This window comes from Macrotis lagotis, chromosome 5, assembly GCF_037893015.1.
Source record: "Macrotis lagotis isolate mMagLag1 chromosome 5, bilby.v1.9.chrom.fasta, whole genome shotgun sequence".
In the NCBI taxonomy this organism is placed as follows: domain Eukaryota; kingdom Metazoa; phylum Chordata; class Mammalia; order Peramelemorphia; family Peramelidae; genus Macrotis; species Macrotis lagotis.
In genome coordinates this window covers 164,377,153-164,395,181 of record NC_133662.1, presented here as the reverse complement: position 1 = coordinate 164,395,181, position 18,029 = coordinate 164,377,153, and the positions used below count along the sequence as shown (strand labels likewise).

General features: G+C 36.7%; 1 protein-coding gene across 3 annotated transcripts in view; it reads left to right on the top strand.

Annotated features, from left to right (window-relative positions):
- Nucleotides 1–18,029, top strand: part of LRP11 (LDL receptor related protein 11) — a 90,263-nt gene that overhangs the window by 12,466 nt on the left and 59,768 nt on the right. For all 3 annotated transcript variants that reach the window (XM_074187811.1, XM_074187810.1, XM_074187809.1), the window contains exon 2: nt 16,597–16,754. In XM_074187811.1, the coding sequence (XP_074043912.1) occupies nt 16,597–16,754 (158 nt within the window). The remainder of the gene's footprint in view (nt 1–16,596; nt 16,755–18,029) is intronic.

The following is an 18,029-nucleotide window of genomic DNA, read 5'->3' as shown; positions in this document are numbered from 1 at the left end:
TTTCATAATCACTCTGTGTCTCAGTTCTTCATCTGTAAAATGAAGGTACTGAACTATCTGATCTCTACAATCTCTTTCTAATTCTAAAATTCTTTGAATCTGTTATAAACGAGACATGGCAATTGACTGGATATATGTGGGGTAAGAGATAGAAGTGGCAGCTAGATTGATGGGCTTAGAGTCAGGAAAACTCATCTTCATCTGATCTCAAACATTTGATAACTGTGAGACCCTGAAAAAAGTTACTTAACTCTATTTGTCTCAGTTTCCTCATCTTAAAAATGAGCTGGAGAAGGAAATGCAAACCACTCTAGTATTTTTGCCAAGAAAATTCCAAAAGGGATTCCAAAGAGTCAGACATGACTGAACATAAAACACAAGGAAGAGAGAAGAGATGAGGTTTACTTTGAGACAGAGAATGACTGGAAAGATGGTTATACCCTAGGCAGAAACAGAGATATTAAAAATAAAATAATTTTTTTAACTTCTCTATGCCTCAGTTTTTGAATCTATAAAATGATGGAATTAAACTAAATGACCTCTAAAGTCTTTTCCAAATCTGAATATATAACCCTTTGATCTTTAACAATAAATACTATTATTTTAATGAAGCAAGTATATTATAGTACATGTCAAATTATTCCAGTTATAATTTTTAAAATCCAAAGTTTTTGAACAAAAGCCAAATAAACCACTTCATCCAAGTCAAAAAGAGAAGATTTAAAATCATGAGGCTTGCATTCATCTTCTCATTATTTATATCCCAGGAAAGGATGTGATTTCCTAACTTACAGACTAATTTTAAAATGCTCCCCCCCCAGAGGAAAAAAACTTTCCAGATCTGTGAAGGGAATTTCTTATTCTTAAACTTTAAAATCATCTCAATAAAGTGACACCTTGGTTATTCAAATGTTAAGGAAAGTATGGGGGAAGGGAGATGAAGTATTCCAGGTAAATAAGGTAACCAGACTGTTACAGGTCAACTTTTTAATAGTCTATACTTACCGTTAGGAATCTTCCCTAAAAAAATACTCTTTCTAAAATATACATTATAAACTCCCTGCCTCATAAACACGGTTTATTGAACATGTTGTAAGTCCCTGGGAGCAGGGATTGACACTGTTTTTCATTTCATAGCTTTACTTCTTAATACAATGTTAGCCCTTACTGTGCATCCTCAAGATATGTTTTCTCATTCAGTCATGATTTCAGGGGCAAAAGGGTTATTGGGTAGGAATGTTGTAAGGGCTAACATCATAAATCTGAAGTACTATATAAATGTAAGGTTGTTATTTAATAGAGTAGACAAGTAGAACAAGATGTCACTGCAGATGTTTCTTAATATCTGGGAGCTTTCAGGGAGGTAGTTTGTTAGTTAAAAAAAACAAACTAAAAAAACTAAAGACCTGCACTAAATTAATTTGTGACCTTAAGAAAGTTCTTTAACATCTTTAGCCTCAGCTTCCTCATTTGTAAAAGGAAGTGACTGAATTTGATATTTTAAGGTATGATTTAAGTCAAAAATTCTGTAATTTTCTTTGTCTTCTATTGTACCTGGTCAGTCTTTGCTTTATTTCTCTTACCTGCCTTAATCACTAAGGAGATCTGCTTAGGATAAAAAAGGCCATTATATTCAAGGCCATCTCCAGTCATGCTGATCCATATCTGGATTAAGATGGTTCCAGAGATGACTGAACAAGTTATGGTATATGAATGTTATGGAGTACTATTGTTCTATAAGAAATCATGAGTGATCAGACTTTAGAGAAGCATGGAAAGAATTATATGAACTGATGCTGAATTAAGGGAGCAGAACCAAAAGAACATTATACACATTAACAACAATATTGTGATGATCAACTATGATGGATGCAGCTTCTCCCAACAGTTCAGAGATTAAGAAACCCCAGAAACCTGCTGTGGACATCCAGAGGGGAAAAACCATGGAATCTGAATGCAAACTATGTTGATTTTTTAAAAACTTTTTTTAAAAACTTCATTTATGTTTTTCCTTCCTATATCATGGTTTTCTTTCTTTCCCTTTAGTTCTAATCCCTCTTACACAAAATGACTAATATATAAATATGTTAAACACAAATGAACATATACAACTTTTACCAGACTGTTCAGTGCTATAGGAAGGGGTTAGGGAAAGACATGTGGCTAAAAAAAAAATGTATACTCCTAAATTTGCAAATGGACGAATGTGGAAAAGCTACCATAGCATATAATTGGAAACATAAAACAAAATTTCAGTTAAAAAAAAAAAGATGGCTCCAGAGGAGAAAGTGAGGCTGGTGATTTTGCTCAACTTAAGTCCAAGTTATTTGCATGTCATGGCATCACCTCCCTGCTGTCATGGTCTTCTTCAAGAGGAAGGGCAAACAACAACAATAACAACAATGTGTCTGACATAGAATTCAGGTAAAGTTTATTGAATAAAGATAGAGCTACATTATTGAAGGAGAAAGACCACCTTCAGATACAGGAAATAGCTTGAGAAATGGATTATTGTTGAATTAAATGTTAATCTAAGGGAATATTCACACTGATTCTAGGGAAAGTGTGACCTACGGAGTAACAGGAGGTAGGAGATATTTTTGGTACTATGGAGAAGAATGGGAAGTCCGATCAATCAACAAGGATCTATCAAGTGCCTTCTTTTTGACAAGTACTCTGCTAGGCCCTGGAATATCTGTATTCTAAAGTACTTTACTCTCTATTGGGCCAGATAGATGGGTAACACAGTGGATAGAGCAATGGGTTTGGAATCAGGACCAATGAAAGTCAAAACCTTACATACTTGCTGGCTTTGTAACTTTGGGCAAGTCACTTAATTTCTTTCTGCCTTAGTTTCCTAAACTAAGTGGATAATTATTTGGGGATGAATTATATAAAATGGGAATAATTATAGCATCTTACCTCCCAGGGTTGTTATAAGGATCAAATGAGGAGTGACTGTCTTGTAGTAGGATTCTAATAAATGCTTATTTCCTTCATTTCTCCAGAAAATATATATATATATACAGAATAAATACAACATAGGGTTGTTGATGTTCAGCTGTGTCTGACTCTTCCTGACCTAACTGGGGTTTTCTGGGCAAATATCCTGGAATGGTTTGCCATTTTACTCTTAACGGTTCATTTTCCAAATGAGGAAACTAAGGCAAACAGGGTTAAGTGACTTGCCCAGAGTTACACAGCTAGTAAGTATCTGAGGCCATATTTGAATTCAGGAAGATGAGTCCACAGCATCATCCAGCCTTCTCTAGTGTTTACACTTGGGAAACAAGTTGTGTGAGAGATAATTGAGGGGATCAGGAAGGGCATCATGTAAAAGGTGTTCTTGAAGGATTATGAGAGAGGTGAGGAGGGTATGCTTTTAGACGTGAGAGACTGCCAATGCAAGGACAGAGGCAAGACAAATGCTATGAGAAAGAAAGAGAGAAAGCCCCAGTGTTGCTTGACTAATGATTGTATATAATAAGGCAAGAAAGATGGGTTGGGGGAGTTGCTCTATAAACTAAATAAAGGAGTTTTTATTTATCCTAATGTCCTTTAGTAAAGAGCCTGGGTTCAGATGTAGAAATAGTTGGAACACCTTTTAAGGCAGTGTTTGACATAGTTTTAAGCATTCAAAGGAAAAATTCACTTTGATTCTTTGTTACCCAATAAAGGTCTGTAGTTTCCCTGCTGCGCTGTGTAGAGGACTGTCTGGCAGTATTTACACCTCCAGAAAGAGAATGGGGAGGCAACTGATGGGAGCAAATATTCTCACTTGCTCAGATTCTACCTTGTTTTCCACTTCATTTTATACTTCTCTCTATATATAGACAATATAAGTGGAAAGAGTGGGGAAAAACAATCCTTGAGTCCTGCCTCCAAGTAATTGTATGACCATGGTCAAGTCATATTATATCTGACCCACTGTTTGCTCATTTGTAAAAAGGGAATAATATTAGTATTACCTACATCACAGGACTTCTGTGAAGAAAGAATGTTATAAACCTTATAGGTTTATAACAGATAGGATTTATATTCAAGAAAATAATAGTGGGGCAGCTAGGTGGCGTAGTGGATAAAACACCGGCCTTGGAGTCAGGAGTACCTGGGTTCAAATCCAGTCTCAGACACTTAATGATTACCTAGCTGTGTGGCCTTGGGCAAGCCACTTAACCCCATTTGCCTTGCAAAAACCTAAAAAAAAAGATAATAGTGTCATCAGAAGTTTAAAATAATTGTGAGATATATTTACAACAGACAGACAGACAGAAAAGACAGAGGGAGGAAGAGAGAGACAGAAAGGGAAAGAGAGAGAAACAACACATACACACAGTTTTATAGAGCCAGTATTGTCCCTGAAAGTACCTGAGAGTACATCACTGCTTCAGTTAGCTAAGTCAAGAGCTAAGTGCCAAACAACCCTGGTATCCTAACTTCAGAATGGGTCATGGATCAGGCAGAAGACTTTAGGAAGCACCTAAATGACATGATTAAAGAATTTGGGGAGTGCAGTGGGATTATCACAGTGGGAGCATCAAGTCAAATTAATTGAGAGTGAAAGAGGAGAGCTAAGTCTAGACCAAAATTTGAATGATGGTTTTTGTTAGTGGGAAGTGTCAGAGAAATAGTAAATCCATGAAAGGCTCTCTAAGAAGAAGCACATTAGCACCTAACTCCTGTGTTGGGGTGATGATCAAATGAGTTAATATTTATAAAGCACTCAGCACAGAGTGATGTGATGAAGATGTTTGTCCTTTGTTCTTGAAGAAGACTAAGATATCGGTGAGATGATGCCATGACTAACAAGTTAATTGGATATGTTTGAAGGGATGCTGTGCTAAGTCATCAGCCTCGCTTTCTCCTCCTGAGGCATCAGGGTCCAGTGGTAAGAAGTGAATAAGAATGACTGGGGGCAGCTAGTAGTGCAGTGGATAGAGCATTGACCCTGAAGTCAGGAGTACCTGAGTTCAAATCCGACCTCACAGACTTAATAATTACCTAGCTGTGTGGCCTTGGGCAAGCCACTTAATCCTTAAGGAAAAAAAAAGAATAAGGATGACTGGAGATGACTCTGGTTGTGAGGCAATCAGGGTTAAGTGACTTGGCCAAGGATACACAACTAGTAAGTGCCAAGGACTGATGTCAAATTTGAATTGGTGCTCTATCTGCTGTGCCACCTGTACTGCCCTGTTTGGCACAAAATAGGTGCTGTCCAAATGCTACCTAATCATCACCATCATCTATCTATCATCACTAAAATATACACTAAATTTATCTATTGTGATTTTTAATAACTTGAGATATAATTTTGAGATTATTTAATAATTTTACTAATAATGCCAGCATGTTTGTTACTAAAAGGATGGTCAGTCAGCCATCTCTTAGATCAATGACAATTGTGGCAGTGAATTCAGGTTATATATCCATTGGAAAGAAGGACATTCCCATGGGTGGCAATCAACTCTGATTGGTTAACAATTAAAGAGAGTATAAATAGTACAGTGAGAATCTAAGAGTGACATTATGTCAAAGAGAGACTAACCCTTTACCCAGACCACCCTCAAGCTTGGACAATTTATTCAAAGAATTTATCCTCACCGAAACTTGAGTGGAGCACCATGACTTCCCCAATTGGATGGGATCTGAACAAGATTTTTAAGAAAATTACTCCAGTCTCATTATCAGTAATGTCCTTCAGGAAACTGAACTTTGAAATTAGGACTTTAGAAAAGGGGGAACACTAGATCCCCACAAATCAGGACTTTAGAAAATGGAAGGAATTCTGGATCTCTCCAAATCATTGGTTTTTTAGTAATCGTTTCTCTCACTATTGAGTATTTAAATACTAGTGTGTCTTTTTATATTTCAAGATATTTTCAATCCTAAAATAGATGACAGTATTAATATTTAAAGGCACACAATTAGCCTTAAATTTTTAAACACTACATAAAGCCACAAGAATGAACATATGCTTGGTTTGCTGTTATATTAGTTTTCCCAAAAAGCAAAAACTCATATCTAATTGCATGTAAGCTGCCTATTAGAAAATGTAGACTTTCCTTTTTTCCCTATGTGAAGATTTAGAATGTTGATATTTTCTATGAACTTATTTTTGTAAAGGGAATAATGTTTACCATAATATTTTAAAAATTTATTAAAATGAAATGATTATCAACAAAGTCAAACAACCAAAAAAACATATAAAATGTGAAGTAAAACCTTACAGAAAAGCCATAAGGAGCAGTAAACAAAGGAGCCCCAAACAAATTAATAGACAGACAAAAAAACTTTCATCTCTGTCTCTGCCTAAGTCCATCTGAGGTTCCATTAGCTTTGCTTTATTTCATTTTTAAAATATAATTATAATTTGTCTATAATTTGCTTCTGATAATCTGGCTTCATCTAAGTCTTTCCTTTCTATATATGCTCTCTGCTTGAACTTTTATGGAAATATAATAGTCCATTAACAAATCAACCAGGATTTATTAAGCGCCTCTTTTGCATTAGGCACTGGGAGTATAAAGACATAACTAAGAAACAATTGAAGAGTTAGAGCTGGCTCCAGTATATCTCTGTTAACCATTCCGTGTGAGCGTTTAATCCTCCTACAAATTAGTGTTTAGTTTATTGTTTAGTTGATTGTCTAGATTCTAGATTTAACGAAGTGTTAATAATGGAAGTTAAATTCAAAAGTGTATGAACATTATTTTTTTTCTGTGGAAGTCATGTTTACTAGTACGCCCCTGCATTGCCCTATAAATATTTCTTGAGCTCAATAGGAGCTCAAGAAGGGAATGAAGTCAGCACCAGAGTAGAAGGCCTGGTGACTGGAGGCATTTATATAGATAGGGCTTTAAGGTTTGCAAAATGCTTTGCATACCTTATTTCATTTGATCCTCAAAGGTGTTGGCTTTGTAAAGGCTTCTCAAAGTGGCACATGAGTCAAACTTTACAGGGAATTAGGATTTCTGTTATATTAATATTTCACCATTTACTAAGTTAATAATAATTGGACAGAGTAATTGTTTGCAGGTTTGTTTGATTTTTGCTTTCTTTTTTTTCTTTTCTTTTTTTTTTGTAAGGCAGTGGGGTTAAGTGGCTTGCCCAAGGCCACACAACTAGGTTATTATTAAGTGTCTGAGGCCAGATTTGAATTCATGTACTCCTGACTCCAGGTCCAGTGCTTTATCCACTGCACCATCTAGCCAGCCTCGGTTTTTGCTTTCATAAGTAAAGCAGCTATGAATTATTTTGTACAGTTAGGTTTTTTCCTTTTTATTATACAATTTAGAATAATCTCATTCTGAAGTTCAAGTGGTATGATCAGCTTTATGACTCTTAGTGTATATTGCCCCATTGGTCTCCAAGGCAAGTCAAAAAGTTATTAAACATTATGAAACTAATCAACAGGGATACAAATAAAGGCAAAAGACAACCCTTGTCCATAAGAAATTCACAGTGTAATTAGGGAGACAACATGGAAACAAATGTGTTGAAAGATATATGCAATATTTTTACATGTAATTGGAAATATATATATATATATATATATATACACACAATAAATAGGAAATAATCTCAGAAGAAAAGCACATTTATAAAATAAAGGAAGAAGGGGAAAAAGTTGAGATTTTAGCTCGACTTAAAGGAAACCAGAAGATCCAAGAGACAGAGATGAGGATAGAGTATTCTATATGTGGAGGGTATGAGAAATAATTGAAAATTTCAGGTAACTAGAGATTGAGTGTCTTGTATGAGGCATAGGAAGGAAGCACAGCAGAATCACCAAATCAGAATATATGAGTAAAGGGAGGAAATAAGGGAAAAGAAGACTAGGAAGTTAGGAGAGGGGCCAGGTTATGAATAGCTTTAAATACCAAACTAACAATTTTATATTTGACCCCAAAAGTGATAAAGAGCCAATTATTGAATAAATAGGTGATATTATCAGAACTGTACATTAAGAAGATCAATATGACAGCTGAATGGAGGACACACTGGAGTATGGAGAGACTTGAGGCAAGCAAACTATCCAGCAGATATTGCAATAGTCCAGTGTAAGACCTACTGATGGCCTACACCAGGCTATCCAAAATATCTCTACAAGTCAGTAGCACCATAGTGTAGTTGTATCTGTCTCTTCACAACCAAAAAATCATTTTTGAATTTCATCAACTCATATTTTTTTAAACTTTGTTCTGTTTAGGGCTATATAGTCAGGCCTTTGCTGCTATCTGTTTTTTCCCATTCTATTTCTTCTCTTTTCATTTTAGATTTAGAAGTATCATTTTGTTGAATAACTTGCCTTGACTTTTTAAAAAATTATATTGATATCTTTTATTTTTATATAACTTTTATTTTCTAATACATACCTCTCCCTTCTAAAGAGCTATTCCTTATAATAAAATGCAAGTTCAGCAAAATCAATCAACATATCTGTCAAGTTCAACAACTTATAGTGTTTTTTATATCCATGGCCACTTGTCTCTACAAAGAAGGAAGAAAATATGCTCTCCTTTCTCTACCTCAGGGGAAGACTTCATCATTAGTGTCTTTTTGTTTTCACTTATATTGATGGAGTCATTGTATAATGTATTGTTTTTCCTTCTCTGCTTATATTACTCTGCAGTAGTTCACGTCTCACCGTTCCACTATGCATTCTTCTTATTCATTCATTTTACAGTGTAGCAATATTCTATCATATTCAATTATCACAGTTGGGACATTTCTCAAGCAGTGGACATTAACTTTGTTTATATTCTTTTACTAAAATACAAAATATGACATCTATTAATCATAACCATCCAATAGATATAATCTGTAGTTGAACTCACCAAATCACTTCCTCTTCAAAATTTGGGATGAAGGTGTGCTAACACATAAAGAGCTAGAGACAGTTACATATGGACATATATATATATATATATATATATATGTATGTATGTACATATATTAGCTTTAAAATTATTATGGGAAAATTGATGTACCCTTTGTAGTCCCGTAACAAAATTTTGAACTTAAGGTATTTGTAAATTATGTTGCAAATTCCCTAAAAAAACAATATTTTACCAAACTTTAACACTCAGAAAGATTAACACTTTAAGCTTATACTTGTGATATTAGCCTACTTCTACTGCTTCTCAGTAGGATCAAAAACAATGTTCTTTACTACATCCAAGGGTATGAAAAGTTTATGCAGAATACTGATATATTTTAAAGAAAAGTCAGTAAGACAGCAGATTTTAATAAGCTGAAATTCTTTTACCAGTAATCTTATAAGAGTACTTCCATTCTTTTAAGGAAATTATTTAATGCTCAGTGACAAATAAATTTGTAAGGAGGGTTATATTCTCATTCAGTAAATATTTATTGAGCACCCACTACTACATTCAAAGGATTGTATTAGATGCTGGGAGGGTACAATGATGAACAACATGATCCTTTACTTTAAGGAGCTTATATTTTAGTGGTGAGAAAAAATGAACTAGAAAATTAATCAGAATATAGTATGTGCATAGAGGACATGCCACAGATTTGCAGAAATAAAAATAATATCTTCAAGGAGTTCACAGTCTAGCTTGGAAGATGACAGGGCAACAAATTATTTAAACACAAGGTAGAATGTGAAAAAAAATGGTATTAGAGAGGTATAAACCAAATGTTATGGGAGTTCAGACAAAGGAAATCACTTTCAGATGGAGGTAAAAGGAAAGAACTGTATTAAGAGTCATAAGAGACAAGTCTGCATCTTGACTCTATGAGTAATTAACTGGGCTCCATTTTTCTGTAACATAAATAAAATAAGATCTGTAATTTCATTGAACTAAATGAACTTTAAGAGCTCTTCCATCTCCAAATCCGCAAATATTAGAGAAAGGATTCTAATGCTATTCCATCAGAATTGGCCACTTTGAAATTTTTTAATGACTTGGATGAAGACACAGCTAGCATGCTTAGTAAACTGAGGATAAAAGGACACTGAGATGGATAACAACTTTATTTGATGGAATCAGGATCCAAAAAGATTGGAATCAAGCGCCAAATCAAACAATGGAATTTCAATGGAACAAATGAAACGTAGTGTAATTTGACTCAAGAAATCAATTTCTTAAAGACAAGATTGGGAAGATGTGGCTAGTCAGTAGGAATGAGATGTAGGTATTCCTTAAGTATTCTTAAATTGTAATAATAAAATTGTAATAATAATTGTAATTGTAATAATAAAAATAGCTTGTTAACTCAGTGGAGGTGATAGTCTACTGTACTTTGAGCTAATCTGAACACACCTGCAATATAATGCTAAATTCTGAGAACAGCATACATTAATAATAACCGTCATCTATGTCACACTTTAAAGTTTGTGAAGCATAAATAAATTTCATATTTTAAATACATCATTTCAACTGAGCCTCACAACAATCCTTTGAGACAGATACTACTGATATTATTTATTTACTGTTTACTTCTTATCATGAAAATCCATACTATCTTCTGCTTCCTGATTAATCTAAGGATCATGGAATCTTAGATTTCAAAGAGATGTCAGAAGTAATATGAACCTATATTCTACTTGATACATGAATATCCCTGCAAAGAGGCCATCCAGCCTTTGTTTGAACAATTCCATTGGGGAGTTTTACTGATCTGGAAACTGGAGCTCTGAAGAGTTAAGTGACTAGCATTATCTTTACACAGCCAGTGAATATGAACGGTAGCATTTGTACCCAGATTTTATTGACTCTCAGTTCAATACGCAATCTATTAAACCACATTAGTCCTCATTTTGAAAGGGAGTTTAACAAGCTAGAGTTTACATAAAAGGAGACCAGGAAGGTGAGGAAATTCAAAATCACAGTAAATAAGAACTATTGAAAAATATGAAGCTGTTTAGCCTGAAAAGAAAACACAGAATGTGTTCAAATATTTGAAGGGCTGTGATGTGGAAGAGGTATTGGTTTTATTCCATGAAGTCCCAAAGGACAGAATTAAGGTCAGTGATAGAAAGAAAAACAGGGAAGTAGACCAGATCTTACATGTGGAAGATCTTCCTAACAATTGGAACTCTCCAAAAAAGAGAATGAGTTATTCTGTAGGATGGAGTTGTTTAAACAAAGACTAGGGATGACTTCTTTTCAAGGATATTCATGTTTCAGGTAAAATATAAGACTATTATTTCTGAGGTCCCTTTGAAATCTAAAAGTCTATGACCTTAGATTAATCAGGCAATTGAAAACAGTAAATCTTTTCATTACTAAGACATAAAAAGAAATAAGCAGAACAATTAGAAGACTCTTGAAATAGTCTTGGACAAGAGTAGATTATCTAGGGGACAGTAGTAATAGAGAGGAAACAGAATCTATAGGACTTGGACTAGATATGGACAGTGAGAGAGGGAAGCATCAAAGATGGTCCTAAGTGTTCAATCCTAGGTGACTGGAAGGATGATAAGAAGGAAGAGAAGGAGAATCATTGGAGGCAGAGTTTTATTTGAAGCATGTCAAGCTTGAGGTGCAATTGGGATATCAAGATGAATCTATTAAGCATGCAATTAGAATTAGAAGTCCTTGGGTTTCAAAGAAAGGCTTGTAGTTTGAATTATGGATTTGGCAGTAATCAACATAGAGCAAATAATGAAGTTTTAGGGAGGGGCGGAGCCAAGATGGCGACAAGAAGGGATCCAGTCTTAGGAGCTCTCTGATAAAATTCATCAGTTAAGGACTCTAACTAAACTTTCGAGAGACAGAACCCACAAAGGGACCCAGTGAGGCAGTTCTCCTACTCAAGGTAACCAGGAAAAGAGCAGAAAGGCTCTGCTCTCCGGGGTCGGAGAGGCCGCCCACCAGAGCCAAAGAACCTCAGCCTCCCGGAGGCAGCCCCAGGGTGCTGGGGGTCTCAGCTCACAGCAGCGAGGGAGTCTCCTGAGCTGCACCCCGAGGAGCACTGGGCACAAAGTGGGGGAACAGCGGGGGACCTCTGCCAGAGCGAGCACATGGAGCCCAGCCCTCAGGGCACACAGCAAGTAGGACCATCTTTCCCCAGCCCTGATCCAGGAAACAGAAGCAGGCGGAGCCGGTAAGCAGGAGCCCCCAGGGCATGAGCCCATTGAGCTGAGGGAGGGGAGTGAAGAGAGACTGCCTAGCTCTGTCCTCTGCCCCTGAAACAGGACTCTGGGGCTCTGACCACATTCAGATCCTGACCACAGTCTAGGCCCCCCCATAGAACAGCAGCCCCCCCCACATCAGCCCCTTGGAAGAGGGGGTCGCTTATGGTCATTCACAGACCAGGAGGGAGGACAGAATCTCACACACTGAGACCCTTGTGGGAGTGTCCCAAAAGCTCAAGAAACACCCCAAACCAGGCCGAGGCTGGGAAAATGAGCAAGCAGAGAAACAAAAAAGAAGACTATTGAGAAATATTTTGCAAATGAGCCCAAGAAGGACCAAAATACTCAGTCTGAAGATGAGGAAGCACAAGCTCCTGCATCTAAAGACTCCAAGAAAAACAGAAATTGGGCTCAGGCTATGATAGAGCTCAAAAAAGACTTTGAAAATCAAATGAGGGAGTTGGAAGAAAAACTGGGAAAAGAAAGGAGAGAGATGCAGGAAAAACATGAAAATGAAGTCAGCAGCTTAGTCAAGGAAATCCAAAAAAATGCTGAAGAGAATAGCATGCTAAAAACCAGCTTAGGTCAAATGGATAGAACAATTCAAAAAGTTATTGAGGAGAAGAATGCTTTAAAAAGCAAAATTGGCCAGATGGAAAAAGAGATAAGAAAACTCTCTGAGGAGAACAAATCCTTCAGACAAAGAATAGAATTCAGGGAGATTGATGAATTTAACCGAAATCAGGAATCAATACTTCAAAACCAACAAAATGAAAAATTAGAAGAAAATGTGAAATATCTCATTGAAAAAACAACTGATATGGAAAACAGACTTAGGAAAGATAATTTAAAAATTATTGGAATACCTGAAAGTCATGATCAGGAAAACAGCCTTGACATCATTTTCAAAGAATTACTACAGGAAAATTGCCCTGATATTCTAGAAGCAGAGGGCAAAACAGAAATGGAGAGAATCCACCGATCCCCCTGAGAAAGAGATCCCAAAAAACCAACCCCTAGGAATATTATAGCCAAGTTCCAGAACTCCCAAGTCAAAGAGAAAATATTACAAGCAGCCAGAAGGACACAGTTCAAATATCGTGGAGCTGCAGTCAGGATCACACAGGACTTAGCAGCAGCTACATTGGAAGCTCCTAGGGCTTGGAATACAATATACTGGAAGGCAAGAGAGCTTAGAATGCAGCCAAGAATTAACTACCCAGCAAGGCTGAATGTCCTCTTCCAGGGAAAAAGATGGATTTTCAATGAACCAGGGGAATTTCAAAGGTTCCTTTTGGAATGGCCAGAGCTGAACAGAAGGTTTGATCTTCAGATACAGGACCCAGGTGAAGCATGGAGATTGGAGGAGGGGGGGGGAATATGAGGGACTTAATGAGTATGAACTGCATGTATTCCTGCATAGAAAAATGACACTGATAATACTCATATGAACCTTCTCAGTTAATAGAGCAGGTAGAGAGAGCTTTTATAGTTGAAGCACAGGAGAAAGCTGAATTCGAAGATAAAATATGGTGTAAAAATGGAGTCAATAGGAAAAAAAGGGAAATGGAATGGGAGAAAGAAAAAGGAGAGGGGGAATAGTCCAAGATATTTCACATAAGATTTTTTTTTATTACAATGAGCTATTGCAATGATATGGAAGGGGGGAATGAGGGAAACTTTGCTCTCAGAGATAGATGGCTAGGAGAGGAAACAGCAAATATACTCAATGGGGTATAGACATCTGGAGTAAGAAGGAGTGGGGAGCAGGGGGAAGGGGTGGGGATGTGAATAAAGGAGGAGAGGATGGACCATGGGGGGAGAGTGGCCAGATATAACACATTTTCTTTCTTAACTTCTTGCAAGGGGCTGGGAATGGAAGGCCTGCCCAGGACCACAGGGCCAGGTGGATTCTGGGCCTAAGGGTTGGTATGGGGGCTCAGGGCTTCTTGGCCCCCGGACCAGGGATCTGTCTGCTGCACCACTCAGCTACCCTACAGCAGAGTCATAGTGAAAGGAGAGAGAAAATAGAGTACATGGTAGTGGAGAAATAAGAAAGGAGGGAGTTGTGATCAGCAATGGCAACGTTGGAAAAATATGGAAATAACTTTTGTGATGGACTAATCATAAAGAATGAGATACACCCATAAAAAAAAAAGATACTTGCAAGCAGGAATTGTTTAGTTTCTTTTTGTATTCCTAGCTCTTAGTAGGTATTAATAAATGTTTATTGATTCTGTTCTTAATTATTACTTTAGGCATATGTCCTAGTTCTCAAACTAAACTATAAGATTCATTGAGAAAAGAGACTATGTCACATCAGTTGTATTCCTCCTCCGTAACACAGGGCTTTGCATTGAAAAGTCATAACTATGACAGAGTGCCCTGAACATTTTGCCCACAATATAAGTATGATGTGGTGGACTTCTGAGGTGAAGGGTACACCCTCCCTGAAATAGGCCTTTGAATCATTGCCCTCACTGCTGACCACAGACCCAGGTTACCTCTATTCAACAACCCAGCTCAAGTCTCTAGAGTACTAGTGTTCTATTAGCCTCATGCACCTTTCCTAGAATTAGCCCCCCCTGCCCCAACTGACCTGTTCTTCTTCGTCTTCTTTCTCAGGGTTAGAGCACTGAGGGTTGGATGCTAAGGACTCAGGCTAAAATTATATTCTATGGAGGATGGACCATTCCCACTCCTACTGTGTACTCTACCTGAAGTCCCATTGCATAGTATTTGGGAACAGGGGTCCACATCCTGCCTTTTACAAGTAATACCTGCATGAATAAGTGTTTTCATGTACCAGTAAAGAAAAATCCCCAAATCTTCCAAAAGCTAGCTCCCTTTTTCCTTCACCTAGTCCAATATGATCAGCTGAATTTAAACCAAATCATTGAAGTCCCAATTATGCCTGAAGTACTGTGAGTGCCCTCTGATATGAAGGGCGATTTCTATTTGCATTAGGACATTAGCAAGAATCTATTAATTACGGGAAACAAGACCAACTATAAATAAAGACTTACTCTGTAAATTTTCAGAATGCCAGGGGTGGGGGGGCAGGCAGGGAGAAGTGTAGAAGCTAACTCTAAGAAAAACAGAACTTGAATTCCAGCAAGTACAAAACAAAAGGTAGGGTAAATTTATAGTGAACTGAAGAAACTGAATTAGTTTGATTCTATCAAAGTCTAGTAACTTTTTAACTGGAAAAATATTTATGTAGATCTTCTTAGAAGAGGAGAAAGTGAAAAAATTAGGGCAGGGATTATTAACCTGAGGGGAGGGAAGGTTATATCCAGGAGCTGGATTTTAAAAACATATTTTGATGATCATATTTCATTGTAATTGAAAAGGAATTATTCAGTGTAATATTAAGGGTTTATACTTAATTTTTGAAATTAGATTAGAAGTGTGTTCAAGCTTTTGTTGGCCACTTTTCAACCCCTGTTGTTTACAATAAACTATATATACATATAAAAAAAATAATGAAGTTTTAGGTGTAGATGGAATTTTTTAAAAAAGGGAAAGGTGACCAGGTGGTGCAGTGGATAGAGCACCGGTCCTGGAGTCAGGAGTACCTGAGTTCAAATCAGGCCTCAGACACTTAATAATTACCTAGCTGTGTGGCCTTGGGCAAGCCACTTAACTCCATTTGCCTTGCAAAAGCCTTAAAAAAGGGTGAGGGGGGGGGGACAGAGTATGTAAATCTTTACCCTTATTGGTGCCATGGCCCATTCTGCCTTTGGGCTCCTTCTCAGAAAATGTTTTTAAATTAATAAAATAAAATATATAAGATTAAAACTAGGATTTTGGTGATACTGGAGTAAAATTAATGATTTTTTTTTATTTTAGCCCCTTTATTTTATTTATTTTCAAATTTATTTTATTTTCAGTTTCAAATTCTTTACCCTTCCCCACCAGTGAGAAAGCAAGAAATACAAAATCCATATGAACTCATGAAAACAAATTTCTATATTGTGTTATGAAAAAAAGAAAGGAAAAAAATATATGCTTCAGTCTGTACTCTGAATTCATTAGTTTTCTATATGGAGTTAGATAGCATTTCTTAATATGAGTCCTTTGGAATTGCATTGGCTCCTTGTGTTAATCAAGCAAATCTACAAAATTGTTTTTATAACATTTGCTGTTACTTGGTACAATGTTCTCCTGGTTCTGTTCACTTCACTTTGCATCAGTTTTAATGTCTTTTCAGGTTTTGCTGAAACCCTCCTTTATCATTTCTTTTTTTGGTTGTTTGTTTTTTGGAGGTGGGAGGAGGCTTGGAATTATTAAAGTTTTTACTTCCAAATTCTCTCTAACTCTCCCTTCTCCCCATCTAGACAGTGCACAGACTCCAGGTTAAATATCCTGATGTAGAGAAAGGAATTCACGGAAACAGAATTTTGACAAGAAAATGAAATTAGGGATTAGCTGTGGAACAGAGGTAACCTCTTCTTCTATTTTACTAATATTTTTTTCTTCTTTCTTAGAATATGATGAGCCTCCACATAGCAAGGCAGGACATGACGTAGTTTTGCAGCTGCCTACAGATTGGGTGACTTTGGATGGCCGAGAAAGCACAGATGACCATGCAATCATTAAATATGAATGGACTTTGCAGCAGGGTGACTCATCACTGGATATGAAGGTAATATAGATTGAATAGGAACTATTGTGTAATTCCTAACCAAAATTGAATCCTAGTATTTTGGTCTGATTGAGCTCCTCTCATTATCATCCTCCTTCTGTTTTTGTGCTGATTAAAGTCAACAAAAGTAAGTATAAAATTCACCCAGCAAAATCAACCTATTGTACACAAAATTAACTTTTGTTTCGATTAATCAATAGTATAGATTTGCTTTTCTAAAAATGGGAAAATTCTCTATCAGCTATTTTATTATTCAGTCCTAAGGAAACTCAGAAAGTTTTTCATTCTGCCCGAGGTGTCCCCATTGGGAGACCTTTTTTCCCTTTGACCTTTTATTTTATTTTATTTTTTTTAGTTTTTGCAAGGCAGTGGGGTTAAGTGGCTTGCCCAAGGCCACACAGTTAGGTAATTATTAAGTGTCTGAGGCCAGTTTTCAACTCAAATACTCTTGACTCCAGGACCAGTGCTCTATCCACTGTGCCACCTAGCTGCCCCTTGACCTCTTGTTTTAAAAAACAATGTTGTCCCTCACCAATCCTACTTCTGAAATGGAATATGGCGTCTCTTGCCATGAGACACAGAATCACTGTGAAAACGTAAAAGCAACATCTGGTAGTCCAACTCCCTCATTTTATAGATGGGGAAACTGAGACACAGAACATTAAAGTTGCTAGAACAAGGTCATTTCACCAAATCAATTGCCTCATGCCAGTTTGTACAAGAACAATTCCAGCTCAATATTGCATGATTATAATTCCAAGAGATATCATGAGTATAAGCAAACTGGACCTTTCTCCAGGGCTAAACCTAGCACCAAGCTAAAGGATCACAGATTTAAAGCTGGAGTGGAAAGCATTTAGGTCAATCCCCCTTAATTTTCAGATTGGTTAGTTAAGACCCTGAGAGAGTAAATGACCTGCTCATTTGTCACACTTCAGAACTACAATTTGAACCTGGACTCTTTCTCCAAATCCAGTGTTCTTTCCAGACAATCTGAGGAAGAGGTTCCCCATTCAAGCTATATTAAATATCAGGTTAAAAAATAGGATTTTATCAGTCCTCTCTGATGCTGAGTCAGGAGTTTTCTTGACAATCAAAAGACTCATGCCACTTCCTTTGTGATTCTGATAAAATGTGATCAAATGCAATAGTGACACCAAATATTGTTTCCCATAATATATAGTATTTAAGGAGGTTATTATGTTATTATTAAAAAGTTGAGGACATGGAATATCCCAAAGGCTAACCAAGACATGTCATCCTCCTTCCCCTCTC